At 44.7% G+C, this 22,594-nt stretch overlaps 1 protein-coding gene and 1 non-coding gene across 3 annotated transcripts; one reads left to right on the top strand and one right to left on the bottom strand.

The window, feature by feature from the left end:
* Window positions 1–123: 123 nt before the first annotated feature.
* On the bottom strand, window positions 124–19,197 carry Tbc1d20 (TBC1 domain family member 20). 2 transcript variants are annotated; one of them, XR_002212449.2, is made up of 9 exons: window positions 19,093–19,197; window positions 10,510–10,695; window positions 8,811–8,891; window positions 4,947–5,133; window positions 4,734–4,835; window positions 3,630–3,771; window positions 2,525–2,712; window positions 1,622–2,264; window positions 124–1,094 (listed from the first exon to the last, which is right to left on the bottom strand). XR_002212449.2 is itself a non-coding variant. In XM_020164653.2 (8 exons), the coding sequence occupies exons 1-8, from the start codon at window positions 19,157–19,159 to the stop codon at window positions 2,009–2,011; spliced, it is 1,209 nt and encodes a 402-aa protein (XP_020020242.2). In that variant the 5' UTR covers window positions 19,160–19,197; the 3' UTR covers window positions 124–2,008. The 2 variants fall into 2 exon arrangements, 1 of the variants encoding a protein (XP_020020242.2); XM_020164653.2 differs by having other exon boundaries at window positions 124–2,264.
* A 2,587-nt stretch (window positions 19,198–21,784) lies between these two features.
* Window positions 21,785–21,846, top strand: LOC141423680 (U7 small nuclear RNA). The gene has a single exon (XR_012448507.1). It is a non-coding gene; the product is annotated as a U7 small nuclear RNA (small nuclear RNA).
* The last annotated feature ends 748 nt before the right edge of the window (window positions 21,847–22,594 follow it).

Below are 22,594 nucleotides of genomic sequence, written 5' to 3'. Positions count from 1 at the left end.
CAAAATGACTGTAGGGATTGCCCCAGGTCTCCTGGCAAGTCAAGGTCAACCAGGTATCCATGGACCACCGCGTGGGCCTGGGAAGGTGGGCATATCAAGGCTTGGCAAATGAATGACAGGTGCTTAGTATCACATATGGCTCTTTATTTCATACAGGGCTCTGTACAAAATATTTACATGTATTCTTTACAGAACAAGTAAATTACCTGAAGGAAATGGATAATGCTTTCTTCTTAGTGGCAGGGGAGAATCCTGGTGTGAGCAAACCACAGAAAAAACTCTTCTCCTTAGGCCACAGCACAAGCATCACCTGCTTCCTGGGATCCAGAGTCATGGCTTCGGGACCCTGGCACCACCTCCTCCCTTCTTGCCATCATCTTCTGCTCATGTCCAAGCAGGCTTGAGGGTTTGTGGCTGGAGGTACAGACACTGCTGCCATCCATTTGCACAGAGGACAAGAGAACAAACTTGCCAAGGGAGAAGACTGGGAATGTCTGCCGCCTTGCCATCTCTGAGTCATGGGAGAATTTTCCTTTGTCCTGATGAATCTGCCACTTTCAAATTAATCCAGATACATTGCACTTACCCTAGGCAGGGTGAATGACCTAGGCATGGAGAATGACCCACCCCTGTGGGCTTGTTTTGGTTTTAAAGTGCTTAGTATAACTCAGCAGACGCCTGTCTCAAGTGCTCTGGTCTGGCGGCTGCCCGCACAGTGGGTGTTCAAGGAGAATGTGTCAGTCTGGACACAGTGGGGGGCTTCTAGCATGTTCACTTTAAGAAATCACCTGCTGAGAGAGAACAGTGCCCAGGAAAGACCAGGAAAATGAAAGCACATGGCTGCTTCATACTGCATACTCGATTCTTCAAAGCAGCAAAAGGCACTTTTTTTTTTCAAGCCAGAGCTGATGTGAAATCAACCTGGCTTTGCTTACAGGAACACTGTCCCAAAAGGAATGCGTGTCCTTTGTTCCCGAGGTCTGAGGGTCCATGGAAAAGCCTAGGGCAGGGCTGGCTGTTGGGGCTCCTGCCAAGCTCTTCAGGCTACAGTCTGCCCTTTTCTGGGTGCCGGCAGGTTTCCAATGCATTTCCAACTAGGCAGAGACCAGCAGTTAGGAGACAAACCCAAAAACCATGCCAAGGCAGCTGGGAGTAGAGGGGAGTTTGCAGAAATGGGAAGGAAGGAAGGAAAGCAGGTCAGGAGGGGACACTTTAGAAGTGCAGGACTGTTTACAAACAGCAACTCTGGCTAAAGTGAAATTTGGAACAACTGCGTAGAAAGGTAACTTCAGGATCTCATAAGCTCACCCTTCTGATGAGAACCATTTTTTCCATGAAGGAACTATTATTTTTAAAGTGAGAATACTTTACATGTTAGGTGTATATAATTCTAAAAATAGTAATAAAAGTGCCTTTTATAAGTAATGTCACGTGGCTTGTAGAGAAGCAGGTGGAAAAAAAGGCAGGTGAAACCAGTTTAGGTGACTAAGACTGCTTCGCTGGGCTGGGAATACCCTTGTGATTTCCAGGCTGAAAATAGGTAGGATTTAACTAGTAACCTAGTTCACATCTGGCTCTCTGGGTCTGACCAGCTAGCGGAGCCACTCTTAAAAGGACCCACCTGGCTCCCAGGCTACTGTCTCTTGCTTTCCTTCCAAGGCTTGACCTCTTCAGCAGCAGCCTCTTCCTTCCTTGTCCATCTGAAGCAGACAGAATGAGGCACTGGGAGCAGGAAATGCTTACTTTCTACAGGGTAGCCAGGAGGTACCCCGACAGCCAGGGAAGCCCAGGCCCAGAAGTTCCCCAACACGGGGAGGCAGGAGAGTGCTGTGCCAGGTCCCGGAGCCCGCAGTGTTGGGCTGCCTCTGCTATAGCCTCCCAAGCCAAGGCAAACAGACAGGCAGGCAAGGGTGGCAGGAACAGAACACCCGACAGAAACCCATTCAGTTACGGCAGTTTCACCCTCCCCGTCCTTCCAGAGGGCGAAACCTTGCTGCACTGGGCAGATTCAGGGGAACAGCTGTAGCTGAAACTTGGGGGCCCATTCCAGGGCACTTTTCACCACTGCCAGCGCTGCAGCCCCCAGTGCCACCGTCAGCCCCATCACTGCCAGTTTCACAAAGCGGCTGGTCCTTGGTTTGGTCAGGACATCTTGTGTTCGAGCCTCAGGCCGCAGAAGTCCCCGAGACCGCTGCCGCAGCACCATGTCTGGCCTCTGCTGGGCTGATGCCAGCTCAAAGTCTTCGAAGGTAGAGGCTGCTGTTCTGTGTGGGAGAGCGAGAAAGAAGGTGTGGTGGATAAGGAGAAGAGCTGGAGGGAGCAGCTCTGCTAGGTGGGCTGCAGGCCGAGCATTTTCCCACTGCTCAGGAAACTTCTCTAGACAAAGACCCATGGAGGCTAGGGACGGACTCCACCTCACAGTGTAGATCTGTGGCATCATCCCCAGCCCTGTCCCACCAGACACAGGTCCCCCTCACTTCTGCTCGTTACACCACCCAGCTCCACGTGGGCCTCAGCCCCTAACCTCTCGGCTTGCTGCTGGGCGGCTGCCTCACGTGCGAGTTCCGAAGGGGGAAACTGAACAAAGAGGTCTCCTGCTCTGCTGATGAGCGTCTCATAGGGAAGGTCCTGAGGGATCTGGGACAACAGGTGGTGGACTGAAGCCATGTCACAGTCACAGTCCAGAACTTCCTGCTCACGATACAACACGATCTGTGGGGAGTAAGGCCTTACATCAGAGACTACACACAAGGGGCCACTTGCCTTTTGTTCTCCACAGAGATGAGTTTAAGCTGGCAACAGTCAGAGCTCAGCCCAAATGGTTAGCAAACTGTCCAATGAGGAGGGAGTAAGGCACACATTTTCTGTGCTGATCCTATGGCTGACCCCTCCTGCTACAGGCAAACTTTCACTATGATGTGAAAGACTAACTTGGTACAGTAGGTCCTTCCAGGCACATTTGTCTGCTCAAGTATCCCTCAAAGTCATAAAAGAAATGAAGGAGTGTGTTAGGAAGAAGAGAAGGAGAGGGATCCCTAACCCTACTCCTAACTCTAGAGAGAGCTTACTAGAAGATTCTTGAAGCTCCAGCAGAAAAGAAATGGTTCAAAACAGTGCAAAGAATGGTCCTGCTCTCGCTAAAAATCTTCCTTTTGACTGCTGGTCCACAAATCCACAGCTGAAGGGACCATGAAGAACTTCCTGGGGCCAACACTCCAAGACATCACTAAGGCCCTTCTGATAATGGAGCCCCACCCGCTACCGCAGGCCACCTCCCTTCTCTAGCTGAATGCCAGGTCTCTGCTTCCCTTAAATCTGATGCTGATGGTGGTACCAACACTATTGACTGTCCCTAGTGGTGTTACCAGGTGAACAGCTCCAGGAGGTGTCAGGACACTGACAACTTACAATGATTGGGAAGAGTCTCACAGTAAAATCTGGTTATCTAGTATTTACCAACTTTTTTCATGACGCCCCCACTAATATCACACAGAATGAGTCAAGGGATACCAGACTGAGAAATGCTGTCTTTTGCAGGTTTCCATAATCACTGCCTTCCCTTCAGGGATCTAATCAAGCCAGAATGGGTGATGGCAAACCCAGTCACTGGCTCATAAGCAGGTACCTACCACAGCTGCAAAGTAAATGGGCATCAGTGGGTGGCAGGCCAGGAAGAAGTCATATAACCGCACAACGTGCCTTAAGTCTGACAGGACATGTCCAAACCAGGTGATGAGCCAGCTGAGGGCAAAGATGGTCCCCACTTCAGCACTAGGAGAAAAGGAAATCTATGTTAGGTTCCCTGCTGGGCAATCCCTGCCCTCTCTGGGCCTTCTTGGTCCTCAGAAGAAAGAAGCATTTAGAAAATATATCTCCTGAAACTGCCACCTAGGAATTTACCACCTTCTCCTCACAAAATATATAGTATTTGAAATGTATTATGAGCTCAGGAGTAGAGCATCTGCCCAGCAAGCACAAAGCCCTGTTTGATCCCCAGCACCACAAAATAAATAACATATTCTCATCTCACTAGGTGTGCTCTCCTAATGCTCAACAAGTGTCAACTACAGGATAAGGAGGAGATGTTTGCAGATGTTTGCCATATCTTATTCTTTTTGAGGGCCTAGGCATATATTCTCAGGCTTAAAACACAACTGAGCCAGGCATCAGTGGCTCATGCCAGTAATCCTAGCTACTCAGGAGGCAGAAATCAGGAGGATCGAGGTTCCAAGCCAGACCAGCAAACAGTTTGCAAGACCCTATCTCGAAAAAAAAAAAAAAAGAAAAACCATCACAAAAAGGACTGGCAGACTGGCTCAAGGTGTAGACCCTGAGTTCAAACCCCAGTACCACAAACAAACAAACAAAAAAAACTAAACTGCCCACGGATGGTCTTGTCCTTTCCTCCTCTGATTCCTCCAGGACTCTAATTGTTGGGGCAAAACTTCAAAGTCTATGTTGGCATACTTAGCCACCACACCCCGCCAAATGTAAACTCCTCGAGTCATGGGCTGTGTCATCTTTGAGACTCAAAACAGTACAGTACCAAAAAAGTGCCCTAAGATTGTGTACAGAACTGATTTATTCAGATCTTAAGTGACTAGAAAGGAGAGCTTGAAGCAACTTAACACTAATCAACATAAGATGATGATGAAACTGAGCTAGACTGGTAAGGAAGCAATAAAAGGTCGGAGAGCCAGGTGAAGGGTGTGTGCATGCATACACACACATACCTTTGCATGAAGTCATGGAGCTCTGGATTCACCTGGTCAATGATGGGCATCAGATAGCTTAATATGTGCTTGGTGTTGTCCATTGTAGGATCCATGAAATCCCTAGAGGGAAATGATCAATGAGTGCGGTCAGGCCTGGTGGGTGGAGTCGGCTCAAACCAATCAAGCACCTGACTAGAGAATGGGCCACAGCTTGCCTAACTTCTTATGTACCTGAGGTGGTGGGTAGACAACTTTTCAACCAGAGATACTGCCAGCCTCTCGCCCACCACCAGCAGGAAGGTAACCACGATGTCATGGTAGCCCTGGTAGTAGTGCAGCTGAGGGTTGCGCTCCAAGATCACCAGGATGATGTCAATCAGCTCCTCCTGGAGCCCCTCTCGCTGCTCATCTGGCATGCCTGGGGAAAAGGGGAGAAGTGCAGTTGAGCATTCTAGTGACAAGGAAGTTAGGAGGAGACCAGAAGTGGGTTCCCAGAGACAGTGTCCAGTAGGAGAAAACAAATTACAAACAAGGTAAGAACATCATGCAAGATCTGCACACTACTGATCCCACCTGGCACAAGGAAAGAACCACGACATCAACTTCACAGGGGGGACCTCTGGCAACACCTTCTTAACCAAGTCTTACAGTAAGTGTCACAATTATGGGACTAGGGGAAATCAGGAGGGGCCCCTTGAAGTGACGTGCTGTCAGGAGCGCTATGCCATGTCGTGCATAACCCTGAATCTCCTGAGGCAACACCAGACAAACCCAAAGTAAGGGACACTTAGCAGAGCAATTGCTCAGCCATAAAATACAAAGGAACTGTTACAGATTAAAGGAGACTAAAGAGAGATAATTATCAGGAGTGGTGCTATACTTGGGAGAATGAGTCAGGAGCCTATGCTACATAGTGAGATCCTGTCTCAAAAAAAGAACAAAAACAATGGTTGGGTGTGGTGGTTCACACCTGTAAGCCCAGTTACTTAGAAAGTGGAGATTGGGATGATCGAGGTTCAAGGCCAGTCTGGGCAAAAAAAATTAGTGAGACCCCATCTCAACCGAAAAGCCAAGTGTGGTGGTGAACAACTGTAATACCAGCTATGTGGAGGCACAGGTCAGACTGCAGACTGAGGCCAGCCCCAGCCAAAAGTGTGAGACCCTATCTGAAAAATAACTAAATACAAATGGCTGGGGTATGGCTCAAGTGGTACAGCAACTGCCTAGCAAGCACAAGGTACTGAGTTCAAACCTAGTACTGCTGAACACAAACACACACACACACACACACACACACACAACCCAAAAACAAAACTGGAGAGAGAGAAAGTATATGTGTTAGTCAGCGACTGAATGGGAAATGCATGAAATTGTATTTCCCTTTCACATGAAGGCCATTAGGGTAAAAGGTGGATTCAGAATCATTTTACAGATTAGGTGACAATTTATTGTCACTGATTTTGATAGGTGTACTGTGATTATGTTAAGAGGCCTTATTTTAGAATTATATCCTGAAATACTTGAGTAAAGGGGGGACCATGTTCACTGTGCTCTGAAGCAGTTTGGAAGATTATGTGTATGGTGCATGAAAGAGAGTAAGCAGTTATTGCAACTCTGGTAAAATGTTAAAACTAAGGAAATCTGGGTAAAAGGTAGCAGGGGACTTCTTTGCCCTATTTTGCAACTGTTTGGAATAAAATTATGTCAAAAATTATACAAAAACTACAAATTACAAAAGTTGTGTTACCCTCTAAACAAAACCAAGTATTCCAGCAAGGACTGATCTCAATGCAAACCTGCAGCTGGGACAGGGGTGCCATCTTGGAGCTCCCCAGAGCATGGGGCCAGTCCTGCTAGGGGCAGAGCGCAGCTCCTTAGCTCATCTGGTTTTCAGTGCAAAAATGCCGAACTTGCTCTGCCTACGCCAGCTCAACAAGAAGGCCGTGCTCAGCATGAAAGCACAGATCATGAAGGCCAAAGGTGAGAAGCTGATGAGGTCAACTCCAGCATCTCCCAGGCACTTCTGGAGTTGGAGGTGCACTCGGACCTCAAGGCTCAGGTAATGAGTTGAACACAACAGCACCAAAGAAAGCGGAGTTGGCAGTGGTCAGAGCAGATCATCATCTTGCTCCAGCTTCTCATTTGAAATCTTTCCAGAATATCCAAGTCTGGCTGGCATGTGAGCTGGAGAACAAGTTCACTGGGAAGCATGTGGTCTTGACAAACAGCCTAAGCCATGTGAAAAAGAAGCAAAAGTGTCTTAGGAAGCATATTGAGTCATACACACTGGGATCCTTGAGGAACTGGTCTTCCCAAGAGAAACTACAGGCAAGAGACCGTGCTACATGTGATGGCAACCTGCTCACAAAAAGGTTCACATGCACAAAACATGGCAGAGCAATGGTGAACACAAGTGACACCTTTTCATCTGTCTGCAAGCAGCTCAGGCAAAGATGTTAATTTTGAATTCCCAGAGTTTGAGTTGTAAATAAAAATGACTAAATAATGTATTATTCATGATTTAAAAAAAAAAAGAGCAAAGGAAAAAAGAATGTCAAACTGTGGACCCCTGAACTGCTTCAGAATGGCTCGGAGCACAGTTTTCCTACACTGCTAGCATACCTTTCAGTTACAAACACATACTGAGAGAGAGAGCAGCTATGTCAGGGCCCAGATGACACCGAACAGTACAGGGCTCAAGGCAAGGGCAAAGCTCACTTCTTGCCCATATTTATTCCTCCCCTTCTCAAAAGAGGCATACTGTAAAAGATAAAATAAGAAACAAAATGAGGCAACCCAAGAACTATGGAGAGGTAAAATAAGCAAAGTAGTGGGAGTAAAAATTACAGCCTGTTTGAGTTTCCAGGGAAGAGTGGTCAGTCAAGCCCCCAAAAACTGGATGGACAAAAGCTGAAACCACAGGACGGACACTGCAGAATGATATGACATAAAAGAGGAATCCAGGGTTCACGGGGAAAACAGGATGCTGTCCTGTATAGTCTCATCTAGACTAGCAAGACAAGAAAATGGGACTGGACCATGGCACAGGTGTTATCAAAACTAAGTTGTCAGACAACTGGCAACATGGGAGTCACAAGAGCCTCTCCAGTGAGCAGGAAATGCAAGTGGGACAGAAGGCCTATAATAGACACATCCAAGCCAGAGCTTGGTTTCTGGTAGGTAAAGCAAACTGATCCTTATTCCCTATAGCAACCCTCACCTCATGGACCTCAAGGTTGAGCTGCCAGAGGAAGAGAAGTAGATCACACAGAAGAGGCTTGTTGCCCAGTGAAAATGGAAACAAAGGTTATTCTTTTTTTCCTGGAAAGTGAGAGGCAATTTAGGAACAGATTCTATAAACATGCAGGGAATGGCCTCCTGTGCAGTCCAAGGGACTCAAGGTACACATAAGTAAGATAATATTTATAAATCTAATTATATGAAGGTACTAACAGTTCTTGTTAGGGTGCAATCCCAAACCAATCTGCTTTCTAAAGCCAGACCAATGGCCTTAATGATTCCTACCAAATCCTTTCTGTGGCATGAAGAAAACACAAAGATCAAATCTCCTCTACTCTCACTCAACATCTCTGGCCTGAGAAATTACTCTGGGTTCAGACCTTCACAGTGGGGGTCAGACAGTGCCGCATCAACAAAAGAATGACTCAGCTGAGCACTGGTGGCAAATGCCTATAATCCTAACTACCTGGAATGCAGAAATCAGGAGAACTGCAGTTCAAAGCCAGCCCAGCAACAGTTTGCAAGACCATATCTTGAAAATACCCAGGACATGCACGCACACATGCACGCACATGCATACACACGGCTGGCAGAGTGGCTCAAGTTGTAGCGCCTGGCTAGAGAGTGAGAAGCCAAGTTCAAACACCCCAGTACCACCAAAAAAAAAAAAAAAGAGAGAGAGACTCAGCAGATTAAGATTGAGGGCACCAGAGTGCCCGAGGAGAGGGTCCTGGCATGGTCAGTCGCTAGATGCTAGGATAGAAACTACTGCAACTGGCAAGCACCAACTCAAGAAGGTAGGTGCTGGGGACAGAAAGCCTTGAGCAGATGTGGGAAGATCAGACTGCTTCTCACCAGGAGGGAACCGCCGTAAAGACCGCCTGACGTCCAGCAGCACTTGTTGGTAGTCCTTGCTCATCTGCCGTAGGTCCTTCCCTATGTGGGGCGGGGGGAGAGGAACATGTTATTGTAGGAATGTCTGCAAAGCCAGAGAAGGAGCAAAGCATTCTTGGGCTACAAATGGAGCTCAGTGATACAGCACTCGCCTAGCATGCCCAAGGTCCTGGGTTTTGAGCGCCAGCACCACAAGTTAAAAAGAAAAGAAAAAGATTCTTAACACCATTTGGTTCTGAAATTCTAAAACTAAGACACTGTGAACAGGAGACAGAACTTGTGCACAGCTGATAAGCCCAACACACTGTGAAAGGAAAGAAAAGAGTCTCTTGGATTATATATACAAGTGTACATTTCCCTCAACCCAAACCAGGTGCTGTATTAATAAGGATCTAGTCTCCTCACAACCCAAAATGAAGACTGGCATTGGAACCTGTGCGATACTTCCTCACCCATAAATGTCATCTCATAAGGGACATGGGAAGTCTGGAATCTGCCAGAAGAGCATCGTCCCAGTACTGAGCATATGAATATGGCAATGCCTTTGCCTTCCAGCAAAAAGCTGACTGCTCTGAGGCAGTCCATTCCAAAGATAATAAGAAGTGGCAACTCAGCACCTACTTGGTGGCACCATGACACTGTGAACTTTTTAGCTGCAGAGTCCTGTTTTAATCACTTCCAGAACCTGGCACACAGAGCAGCACAGCGGACATCTGCAAATGAATGGGAATTCCCAGCACCCGGCATTATCCCTAAGCACAGGAAAGCAATAAAGTGAACAGGCTGTGTGAGTGAGCAGTCAAGTGGCTTCACTAGGCTACAGAGCCTTCTTTCGTATGTTCAACTGCATTCCATGGAATTCCTTTCACTACATGACCCTGCAAATTAGCTAAATAACAACTTTTAGTAGAACTACAGAATTTGAGAACTCCAAAGGATTGTAGTATTTCCTGGTAAGACAGGTTTTTTTGTTTTTGTTTTATGCTTCTCCAAATGTTCATCCTTCTACATCAGAGTCAGCTGGGTGCATGTTAGAATACAGAGTCCTACAACCCACCCCCATCAAGTGAACCTGAGCTAGGACAGGCATCTTAAATAAACTTCCCACCTAGCCAATATTTTAACCCCTAATAAAAGCTTATTTCAGCTTTTTTTTTTTTTTTTTTGGTGGTGGTGGTACTGGGGTTTAAACTCAGGGCTTCATGCTTGCTAGGCAGGTGCTCTACCACTTGAGCCATTCACACGGCCTTTTTTGTGATGGGCATTTTCGAGATAGGCCCTCAAGAACTATTTGCCCCAGCTGGCTTCAAACCAAGATCGTCCTGATCTCTGCCTACTGAGTAGATAGGATTAGAAGCATGAGCTGCCGGATCAGTTTTTCTGTTTAAAAAAAATTTTTTTTGGCCGTACTGGGGTCATTTCAGTTTTGAATAAAATTCTACTTCCCATGGTGGGCTCAAGCATTTCCTAAAGTTTTTTTCTCTTTACTCATCTACTCTCAGTTCAAAATGAGCAAAAAAGGGTGGGTGGGCAAAGGCGTGGTCCTCCATGTTGTAAAATAAAGCCCTAAAGTCTAAAAAAAAAAAAAAAAGAGCAAAAAAAATCCAAGCTTTTGGAATTTTCTCTCCCTGCCTCCTAGATAGACTCCCTCCCCCCTTACCTGATTCAGGAGGTGGGTCACTGGTGTTGACATTGAGGAGCTTGGGCCACACTTTTCTTCTGATCTCATCATTCAGGAGCCCTCCTTCACTGATAGCCATGCGTCTGAGGGCAGCCACGTCAGTGGGATCACTGTTCAGGGCCTGGTATATCTCTGCTACTTTCTTTTTCCTTTTGGCATTAAAATCTGTAGAAAAAAAAGTGAGCGTGTGGAGGACAAGGCACACATTTAGCAGGCGTTAGTTTTCTACTTAGAGCTCCATCTCCCTATTTGGTTGGAGGGAAAGCAGGGATCTCTTCTTAGATAGATAGCTCTGAAATCATGGGTTGGCACAAAAAATCATGGGTTGCCTCTCTCATAGCCAGAGGCATTATCAATTTCGGAGCCAGTGCGATATATCTGAACTGGGGGACCTCACATGCTCATGATAAAATAGATTTGAAGGTGCTTACTTTTAAAAAGATGAATCATCAATCATAGGTGCACCCAGAATAATTATGGGGATATTTTTGAGACAGGGTCTTGCTACATAGCCAGGCTAGCCTCGAACTTGCTATGTAGTCCAGGCTGGCCTTGAATTCCCAATCCTCCTGCCTCAGCCTCCTGAGTAATCACATTTTTAAAGAAACAAAAGTGCAATGACAAAAGTATGTGTGAACATCAGGCAGATCTGGCTCTCTCAATTCTCTGTTCTGTAACTTTGGTAATATCACTTCACCTTTCTAGGCTGCAGGATTGATGCCTTCCTGTCATGAGAATCATCACATACACACTTGACATTTATTAAGTATTACTTCCCCTCCTCAAAACAATATAGATTTTAAGAATCAACCTACATATATTTAATTAGCAATTAATGTATAGAACAGTATGGAAATACACTGTAGGTAATAAGCAAGGAATTACAACTGTAATAAATGCTCAGTAAATTCAGGCCTTCCTAGCAGTTACTGTTGATGTTTTTTTTCTTTCTTTTATTTTGTCATTTTTACATTTACTTACATGTCTTTACATTGTTTAGGCCACCTCCCCCCATTAATATTTTCCTATTCTTCTTAATACCTAAACTTTATAGACCATATATATCTCCATATAAGAAGTTTTTCCTGGTAGAGCACTTTGTCAGCATGTGCAAGACCCCTTAGGTTCCATCAGCTCTGGAAAAAATTTGTTTGTTTTTTATTTTCCTGTTGTTTACGTAAGAAAAATGTATTTCAAAACTGTACTAGGGCTGGGGATGTGGCTCAATGGTAGAACACTTGCTGAGTGCTGGGTTCGATGACCAGCACCACAATAAACAAAAAAACCTCAATAATATACTTTAACAAGGCCACAAGGGAAAGTCTCCAGTTACCTGCTAATACAACTGGTGAAACATTAGAATCGCATGAGATTTTTTTCAGAAGCTCAGTGTCAAAGAGTACATGAGTTTCCAGTGTGGCTGGTGATGTTTCTTGATAGCCATATTAATTACTGGTGATCAGGAAGTAATGTTTTAAGCACCTTACATTCTTATGTGATAATCTATTATTTATAAGCATTTAACATGTTTAAATTATTTTTTAAGAGCTAGGTAGGGAGTTTGTGGTTGACATCTATCATAATTTCCCTATTTGAAATAATGGGGCCGTAGGCTCTCAGTGTTTTCAAGCAGAATGTCTACTCTTGAGAATGGCTCACTGAAGTTAAGTGGATGATGCCTGTATTTAGATTTTGTCTGGTTGTTTGCACCATTAAGAAAATAAATTGGCTGGAGGTGTGGCTCAAGTGAGAGCACCTGCCTAACCTAGCAAGCATAAGGCGCTGGGTTTGATCGATCCCCCAGCACCACAAAAGAAAGAAAGAAAGAAAGAAGAAACATAAGGGCTGGAGGCATGTCTCAAGAGGTGGAGAGCCTGCCTAGAAAGCGCAAAGCCCTGAATTGAAACTCCAGTATTGCCAAAATAAATACATAAATAAATAAATAAAAAGGAAAAGTCAGACATGACAACAATAAATGTCACAAGGCCCTGCATTATAACTGCCACTTCCCCCCACCCCCCCAAAAAAGGCCTTAATATAAGGCCTGAAACTTTGAAACTACTGCAGGAAAGAGTAGGACTACACTGGAACATACAGGCATAGGCAGTAACTCCCTAAATAGAACTGCAATAACTCAGCAATTAAGAGAAAGAATGGACAAATGGGACTGTGTCAAACTAAAGAGTTTCTGCACAGCAAAGGAAACAGTCACTGAGCTCAAGAGACAGCACACAGAATGGGAGGAAATCTTTGCCAGCTACTCATCTGATAACCAGAATCTACAGGGAGTTCAAAAAAACTAAATTCCCAAACTAACAACCCAATGAAGAAATGGGCAAATGAATTGAACAGGCAGTTTTCAAAGGAAGAAGAACAAATGGCCAGTAAATACATGAAGCAGCGCTTAACTTCCCTGGCCATAAAGGAAATGCAAATTGAAACTACACAAAGATTTCATCTCACCCCAGTTAGAATGGCCATCTTCAAGAGCAAAAACAACAAATGCTGGTGAGGATGTGGTGAAATAGGAACCCTTATATACTACTGGTGAAAATGTAACTTAGTACAACTATTATGAAAAGCAGTATGGAGATTCCTCAAAAAGCTAAACAAAGAATTGCCATACGATCCAGTGACGCCACTCTTGGGCATCTACCCAAAGGAATGTAACTCAGGATACAATAGAGACACTTGCACACCAATGTTTATTGCAGCACTGTTAACAATAGCTAAGCTATGGAAACCCAGATGCCCTACAATTGATGAATGGATTAAGAAAATATGACATACATACACAACGGAGTACTACTCAGCCATAAAGAAGAATGAAATTATGCTGTTTGCAGGTAAATGGATGGAATTGGAGGACATAATGTTAAGTGAAGTAAACCATGTTCAGAAAGACAAAGGCCACATGTTTTCTCTCTTATATGGAGGATAGATCGATAAGATAAACGTATATGCAAAAACAAACATGATTATATGCACATTTATATACAGAACATGTTTATAATGGTGGAACTACTCTATGGAGCTCAGGGAAAGAGAATAATAGTCAACAACATGGAAATGCATTACATCTGGGCAGGTAGAGGATGTAATGATATGTACTGAAAGCTGTTGAATAATAGGGCGTGGGGGGAAAGGGGAAGGAAGAGTAATAGAGGGGTTGACAAATCAAAGCACAGTACATTCACAGCTGACATACATTTAGAAACCCCTTTTAACACTGACTTTGGAATTAAAAATGAAAGGACTGTAAAATAGGTCCTGTGACTGGGAATGGAAGGGCTAAAGGAGAGGGAATATGGTAGGTGTGCTTTGTATACATATATAATATAGAACAATGAAACCTTTTGCAATTGTGTTAAGTAGGAGGGAGGCGGGTGAGGGACAGAGATGGTGGGAGAGAACCTAACCAAGGTACAATGTAAGCACATTTAGAAATGTCACAATGAATCCCCAAATGCTTTAAGAAAAAAAAGTGTGCAGACAATAAAGGCCAAGAGCTCAAAGAGAAAGCAGGGGTCAGGGTCACCTGAGAAAGGCACCTTAAAAAGAGGACTTAGTGGGACAGAGAATTTAGAAGGCTTGCAACAGGAAAATTAAGGCCCTTCCATTTGACAGCAAATAGACTCATTAAAAAATCTTTGTGGAGTAGATGTAACTACAAGGCACTAGAGTTAATGTGAGTGGAAGATAATGCCGGAAGATAAGTTAGACTTTAGAAGGGACTAACATCAGATGGTGTATTAGGTTTTAGAAGGGGCATTAAACAGCTTTCTGAAATGTTCTCTTCCAAGATAACAGTCTACAACTGTCTCCATGACCAACCTGCTTACTATTAACACAAATGAGAGTCGGTACTCAGAGCCCTGGTGACCTACCTATGACAGCTGTGACATATATATAAGCTGCATAAACAGAGAGTTGGAGTCACATGCAATTGCAGGTGCAGACAAGAAATAACACAAGTGACTTTTAGCCCAGGGAAACTTGTTCTCTTGATTAGACTACTGTTGTTTTTCCCAATAACCTAGAAGAGCAGCTACTGCCTGAGACCAACCCAGTGCCCTATACTCTTGCCATAACTGTTCAGAGCAAACCCAGACTGCTCCCTGCACTTTCACAAACAGCCCAGTTTGGATGCTAAATTAAAACAGTTGCTTTCCCAACAAATCATGAAAAATCAAGCCTCCAATTCCCTTTGTCAGCACAGTACTTCCTTAGTCAAATGTTTCTGAGGTGCATCAAGCTTTTGGCTCAGGTGCATCCTTCCATCCACCTACCCACCTGCCCGCCTGTCCACCCATCATCATCATCCATCAGTTAACAAGAGTCTTCCGTACCAGGCACTAGACTGGGGCAAAAGATGAATGTGAGTCTCTCCCAACTCTCAAGAACCTCGTGGTATAGAGAAACACAGTTATTACATAGGACAGAAAAGTCATGAAGGATGATGAAAACCGAGGAAAGAATGACTACTTTTTTTTGACAGTGCCGGGCCTGCACTTACTAGGCAGGTGTTCTACAACTAGAGGCATGTCCCCTCAAGAGCAACGACTTCCAAGGCAAGGAAGAAAGGCTTCGCTAACAATGCGTTCTGGCACCTTCTTGAAAACCTTGCCACATAGAAGAGTGTGTCACAGGGAAAACATCCCTGGCAAAGGAAAGAGTATGTCATATGAATGAAATACCTTGTCAGGAGGCACAGAGAAGTTCTGGGAAGTGCATGCTAGGCACAGGGAGAGAGGACAAGTGCAAGTCAAAGTCAACTGGGTTGTCTGACTAGGGAGTCTGGGCCCCCTGCAGGGCCATCATCCTTCAGAAGACCAGGATGGATGTGTCAAAGGAAGGTCACCAGAATCACTGACACACAGGAGGTTTTGTTTATTTGCTTGTTTTTGCAGTGCTAATGAATGAATTCAGGGACTCGTGCATGCTATGCAAGTGCTCTATCACTGAGCCCCACACCCAGCCCGAGAAGACTTTTTATATGACAGTATAAGTTGGGACAAATTATGAACAGGAACTAATTGAGTTACTTTTCAGAAAAGGAAAAAAAAGCTAACAGATATCTAAGTTTTTAACTTGAGGACCCTTGCACGTCCCACAGGTTGAATTAAGAACAATGATAGAGCAATCCTGAGTATTGCTTAAGGGAATCTGACATTTACTAGTTTTGTTGACCCGTTGCTAAGAGTATGGAGAATTCGTCTCAATTTTCCAAGTAAGCTATTCAGCAATGTGGGGGACAGGACAATTGCTGCTTGTAGTCAGGGACAACACTGTAATCATCTAGGTGTCCCTGAGGTTTGGACAAAATAACTGGCCAGAACATTAACTGATGCTGAACCCGAACCACAGCTCCAAAACTTTATTTCTCTTAAGACTGTTCCAATTCTATTTTTAATCCTGCATTTCAAAACTTACTATCTTCTTTTTTTGGCTCTCTGTGGGGACTCAATAAACGTGCAGAATAGATTATTTAGCATAGTTACTGCTCCTCTGGAAAAAACTGGCCTGTAGTAAATGGCATCACTCTTCCCATACTACTGTTAAGAATATGCTTACTGGGCTGGGATGTGGCTCAAGTGGCAGAGTGTCTGCCTGGCAAGTATGAGCCCTGAGTTCAAACCCCATTACCACCAAAAGAGAAAGGGAGAGACAGGAAGCAGGGGGGCGGGGAAGAGAGAGAAAGAGAGAGAGAGAGAGAGAGAGAGAGAGAATATTCACTGTAGAACTCTAAGTAGACCTCTACAACTCCTGATGCTTTTCCAGAGCAGGGTGCTGCTCATATATGGATTTTGGCTGCTTTCTGTTCAGGCCATGATACTGCCTTTTCATGTCCCAATACTTAAACCTTAGTGGCAGATGAGACATGCCACCCCACAATCTCATTGTGATACAGAAAGATAAAACAGAAAACTCAATGGAGCTAGTGATATATAAACCACAGTGTGAGAAGGTCAACTGCTAGCCTACACATAAGTGAGAAGAGGTTGGCAGATCTCAGTGAATGATTAATTCACATGCATAAAAGAGAAAAGTCATCCAGTCACCCCTGGGATGTTCAGGAAAAGATTAAAATGAATGCTTACTATCTATTTTATGGTAACTTTTATGTATATAGATTTTAGAGCTGGACACAAATTGTTGGACTTGTGAATACTGAATGTGGGCTCAGAGTAAAAGCTTACCTCTCCTCTACTGTTGTCATAAATACCATTCTAATCTCCCTGAATCCTTGCTTCTCCGATTTCTTTATTGCCTCACTTATAAGAGAGGTGTACTGTATATTCCAAAGCTCATACCTTCCAAATTTCTTTGTAGTAGAAGACTTGGCTATCTTAAGCATGATGGAATGAAATGCTTGTCCTACAGCTGGCAGCAAAATATATGACTGCTATAAATAAATCCCTGATGCCTGAAAAGTAATTCATTCAACAAAGGAAAAAGAAATGACAGAGGCACTACTTGGGCCTGCTCTCCATTAACATGTGTTCTTTGTTCTTCTTTTTTACTGAACTGGAGATGGAACTCAGGGCCTCAAAGGTGCTAGGTAAGCCCTCTACCACTAAGCCACATTCCCAGTCCTTATTCTATATAAGGGCCACTGAAGCAGCCATTCTTAACAGTTCAGATACAGATGGCTGAGTCCATTGTTGCCTCTAACAATTCGGCTATAGAACCCAGGTGGAGATTTCTGTCTCCTTAGAATAACTTAATATTCTGGGAAGGACAACTACAGATGGTCACAGCTATGCATCCTCTCAGTTTTCCCATTTAAATAATCAGTTATGTGGATTTGGTAAATGGATGACACACTTACATAATGCTTATGTGAGAGTACAAAATTCCATGCATATCCAGAAGCTTTAGTCTTTAAACAGAAGTAAACTCAAATTTTAAAATGCTAGCCTTACTCAAAACAACTGAAGAGCCAGAGAGAGATTCTTCTAGAGAGATATCCTATGCCACCCATGAACTCCTGATATTGACATTAGAAATTAACTTGCAAATTTATGCTTGAACTTCATGTCTGTATGGAAGATAGACAGTTAAAAAGGAAAACCTTAATGTATTCTGAGTAAGATTCCTATTAAAAAGAAAATAAAACAAAGTAGCCTCTGTCTTTGATAGTTCTAATTAGTTTCTACAAAACAGAAAATTAGAAGAAAATGACTACATGAAACAAAGAAAGGCTGAGGCAGGAGGTTCACAAGTTTGAGGTTGGCCTTAGTGAGATCCCCTACCTCAAAATAAAATAACAAAAGGGCTGGGGATGTTACTCAGTGATCCTGGTTCATTCCCCAATTACCTCCCCCACCCCCCAATAAGGATGCTTTACTTCAAAAATGGAGAATACAGTCCTCAGAGTAAACCAATCTGACCATAAACTCTACAGAGCAGAAACGACAACTTCTCTAAATTCCTCCTTTTCATCCAGAGAAGCAGAATCAAGGGAAACTGGAGGAGGGAGAGTCTTACAACCTAGATATAGTCACGCTGCAACAGGTCACAAGACCAATGTGGCTTGGGGTGTTGACTATTATGCCGTGAGGACAAATGTCGCACAAACACCAGCGAAAGGCTACAATTCCAAAGAGCCCAGACAAGTTAATATGTGGAGCGAGCTGAGCTTCCCACCAGTATCAGAAAAAAAGAAAAGCAGGGTAACAGGAAATGAGCCCTAAGAAGTGAATACCAGAAAACTCATCAAAACACTGAATTACATGGCTTGTTTTATTATGGACACCATCCAGAAATGGATGGCAAAGTGGAGAAGCACCTTAGCATTCCCTGAGGGAGGAAAAGGATTATTTTGCTTGGTACAGGATAGACGTTCAGATTTTTTTTTTTTTTTGGCGGTCCTGGGAGTTGAACTCAGGACCCCGGGCTTGCTAGACAGACGCTAAACAATCAGAATTTTAACTGTCATGTACTTGCTGTATGGAAAGATGTATTTTTAGAACATGGCCAGCAAAGCCATGATTTCACAGCAATTATTTAGACTGAAAGCGTGTAACAAACAGAATCTACACAACTAAGTGACATTAATATCTGTGGCACGGGACAAGACAGAAAGTAAGAGGAGCGGTTGCCAGAAGCCGGGGAGCTGGGAACGGGGTGTGACCGCTAATGGGAGGGGGCTTTCAGCAATCAGAAGTGTTCTGTAATCGGACAGTGGCGATGTCTGCACAACTTTGTGATGTATTAAGAAACCAGGGGTGAATTTTATGGTAACTCAAAGAAGCAGGTGGCACCCGGCGGCCGCGGGAGGGAGGATGGTCCCATGAGAGTGAAGTTTGGGAAGGCGGCTCTGGACGGAGTGTGCGGACGTGGCCGGCGGCGAGGCCTGCCCAGCCGTCGGGGAGCCGGCTCTCCACTCCACACGGAAGGAGGCCGCAACGCCCAGCCCCCGCCCGTCCCATCCCTCTGGGACTCGGTCCTACCGGGGCTCCTTCCTTCAGCGGCCCATTTTTAACTCCAGGCCGGAGACCGGGCCCTTCCTCTCTGTCCTCTCCTCTCCCACCAGCCGCCCCCGACCAGCTTCCATACCTGCTTTCTCGGCGCCGTCCCAGCGGCTGAAGGTGGGGCCGTCTCCCTGCGCACGCCGGAGGGCCATGCCCCGGGGGCCCGGGCCACCCCCCACCCCCCCCACCCCCCCGAGCCCCGGCTGGTGGCCGAGCGGGAGAAGACGCGGCCCCCGCCGCGGACGCAGAGCCCGCTCCGCCGCGGAAGGCTCGGCTCCGTCGGCCGTGACACGCAGAAGCCACGCCCCCACACGCCGGCACGTGACCTCCGCTACGCCTGGCGGGCAGCGGAGGGGTGGGGGCCGGCGGCGGGCTGGGCGCGTGCGCATGCGCCTTGAGCGACCGGGAAAACGAGCCGGACTCGGTGTTGGGATCCGTTCAGTGTGAACCGTAGAACGTGAACCACGGTGGGTGCGGGGTCGGGCCTTGCCATTGCTTTACATGTGAGATAGTAATGATGATCATAAAAGTACCGAGCTCCTGGTGATTGAGCTTGTGCTTAGAACATCACTGAGCAGAGGGCTAACGCTCTGCTGCCTGGTTAGGAGCTGTTATTTTTGCTTACCAAGGATTCTACCTACCTCCTGTCTCACTCTCCCACACGAGCTCCGGTCATACTTGGCTACTTCAAATTTCAGCAGCACCACCGCATAGGGCTTCGCAGCATGCACTGCACAACGCAGGGGGTGCCATTCATGTAGACGACCATGGGAACAGCGCATCCCTCTCCCCCTCTGAGTTGTGCAAAACAGTGGCCACTCATCCAAAATAGCACTCTGTCTTAGTAGGTCTTTGGTCTCCTTATCTCCAATGGTATTCCTTTATTTCCAGCCGGACACCCGTTCTCCAGCCACATTAGTTTGTTTTTTTTTTTTTCCCCTTTTTCGGTACTGGAGCTTGAACTCAGGACCTCACGCTTTCTAGGCAGGAGTTCCATCACTTGAGCCACTCCTCCAACCCCCTCAGCCACACTTGTGATAGCATCGTGGCCAGAAACTGCCTCACTTCCAAGGCTAGAGACTACTCTGCTGTTCTTGTGATTCTAGTTGCTTGATGGCCCTCTTCTCCAGCCCCACCACAGACCGCCTTCCCATGAACTACGATGCTGGACCCTCCTGCTTTCATGTTCTGTCTAGTTCAGTTTCCAGAGTTCACCATTTATTACACTGTAAGTCCTTTTTTAAGTCTCCGTAATGACTTTCATGAGCAGAAATGAAGTTACTTTGATTTTTAAAACTAATATTCAATTTATTAAGATTAGAAACCTAATCTAATTTCAAGTCACAAATTTCATAATTCTACTTACAAATCTAGCAAATTATAAATTTTTTTTTTTTGCAGTACTGGGGTTTGAACTCAGGGCCTACACCTTGTCACTCCACCAGCCCTTTTTTTGATGGTTATTTTTTCGAGATAGTCTCTCGAACTATTTGCTCAGGCTTGCTTTGAACCACGATTCTCCTGATCTCTGCCTCCTGAGAAACTAGAACAATTTTTTTTTTTAATCGCACTAATGAACTCAGTTTAAAATCTTTTGGGGCTGGCAGTGGCTTAAGTGGTAAACAGCCTGCCTGGCAAATATGAGGTCCTTTCAACTCTTAGTATCACGCCCCCAACAAAAAAATTTACAATCTTTTGAACACTTGATTCTACATATATACATATATTTTTTGTTTGTTTGTTTGAACTCAGGGCTTCAAGCTCTACTGCCTGAGCTACACCTCCAGTCCATTTTGCTCTGGTTATTTTGGAGATGGGGGTCTTGAGAACTATTTGTCTGGGCTGGGCTTGAACCATGATCCTCCCAATCTCAGCCTCCAAGTAGCTAGGATTACAGACCCGAGCCACTGGCGCCCAGTTTGAAAGGCTTTTAAGCAAAAGATGAGAAGATGAAGATGTATGTTTCTCAAAGATTTCTCTGGTTGCAGGGTATAGGATGAATCTAGAATTAAGAGCCACAGGGAAGACATGGAGACCTGCTATGATAATCCAGGCAGAATAGTGGCCTTCATGAAGGATTTGGCAGTTAGCATGGTGGGAAAGGATGCATTCAAAAATAAATATCCGTTTATTGAAATTTAGTTGACTTTTTCACTATAGTAGTACATAGTTTTAAAAGCACATAGTGCTATGTTTACAATAAAAACATCAAAACAGCATTCCTATAGTTTTTTTCAATTTTAGCCATTATTTACATCCTTCTATAAATGATGAGCATTTAGTACTCTTACAGAGCAAATCCACACAATTATCACCTCAATAAATAGAACATTGGTAGACCCCAGAAGTTACCTATGTGTATAGGATTTTATGTTGTTTCTGGCCAGGGAGCCTCAAAGCCTAATTTGATTACTGTTGCTCGAAAATAAGAATTCTCTCTGGAATAAAAAAAAAAAAAAAAAAAGAATTCTCTCTGGTAAGTACACATATAATTGGTCCTCTGTAACTGAGAGTTCCACATCCATGGCTTCAGCTGAGAGATGAAAACATTCGGGTAAAAATTGCCTGGTCTGAGCAATTTTGTTCTTATCGTTACCTAAATGACCTAGTGTTAACTACCTACACAGAATTTACACTGTGTTAGGTATTGTAAGTCATCTAGAAATGGCTTCAAAGTATGACAAGGGTTTTTGTTGGTTAGTTTCTACATCCCTTCGTGGAGTATCTGTGGGGGTCCTGGGACCAATCCTCCACTGACACCAAAATATGACTATTTAAAGTGTCACAGGTCTCTTAGAATTTGTCCAGCAGGTTTTCTGGCTTATGCTAGAAAATCCCCCCAGTTAAAAAAAAAATCTGTATAGCTGTAACTCATGTATACCTTAGATAATACAAATGAATAAAATTACCCACAATTCCTACTCCTCAGTGATAACCAGCTGGTATAAAAGTTTTTCATGCAAACATACATACAGATATTATATACAAGGCCTTCATGGTTGAGACAACTTGGTTGATTGCATTATTGGTTTCCATGCCTCACTGCCCTGAAATGAAACTATACATGCATACCCTTTGCCATACAACCTCAAGTAGCTCTTATAGCACAGAGTATACATCTCCTTGCCCCACTGATGTTGGGCTTGGGCATGTGACTTGCTCTGGCCAAAGGGTTGAGAGTGGAGGTGACACAAACAGAAGATTGAGATGTGCCTGTGTGACTGCATTTGCAGTCTAAGATATTCACCGCAGTCCTGGGACGCTGTAGCTTCAGCATGGTACCCAGAAGAAACCACACATAGAGCCAATGTTCAGTCCAATCCACAGGGCACTGCCCAACTCAGCTGACAACCTCAAGCACAGCTGTTTGGCTGAACCTAGTCTAGACCAGTTTGAAGTACAGTTGACCTAGAATTCTTATGTAAGGACAAGACTAGAGCGTGTGAACAAAAGCAAGAAAAAGTTCATCTGTTATGACTGGCTAGAAAGCTGGATAGAGAGATTCCTAAAAGCAGAAGTGCTCAGGAAGCTGAATGACCCAGTAGAGTTCTGAATCTCAAGTGTGGGGCCTAATAGTTGGAGCTTAC

This window comes from Castor canadensis, chromosome 5 (assembly GCF_047511655.1).
Source record: "Castor canadensis chromosome 5, mCasCan1.hap1v2, whole genome shotgun sequence".
Taxonomy (NCBI): Eukaryota; Metazoa; Chordata; class Mammalia; order Rodentia; family Castoridae; genus Castor; species Castor canadensis.
The sequence above is the reverse complement of the archived record's forward strand: the minus strand, read 5'-3'. Positions and strand labels throughout refer to the sequence as shown.

Bases quoted from the DNA above. Each gene is read 5' to 3' on its own strand.
- Tbc1d20 (XM_020164653.2), bottom strand. From the start codon at position 19,159: ATGGCCCTCCGGCGTGCGCAGGGAGACGGCCCCACCTTCAGCCGCTGG. The intron at 8,892-10,509 runs GTAAGGGGGGAG...CGCCCCACATAG, and splicing joins TGACCCACCTCCTGAATCAG to GGAAGGACCTACGGCAGATG. The intron at 2,713-3,629 runs GTAGGTACCTGC...TACTCCCCACAG, and splicing joins CCATTTACTTTGCAGCTGTG to ATCGTGTTGTATCGTGAGCA.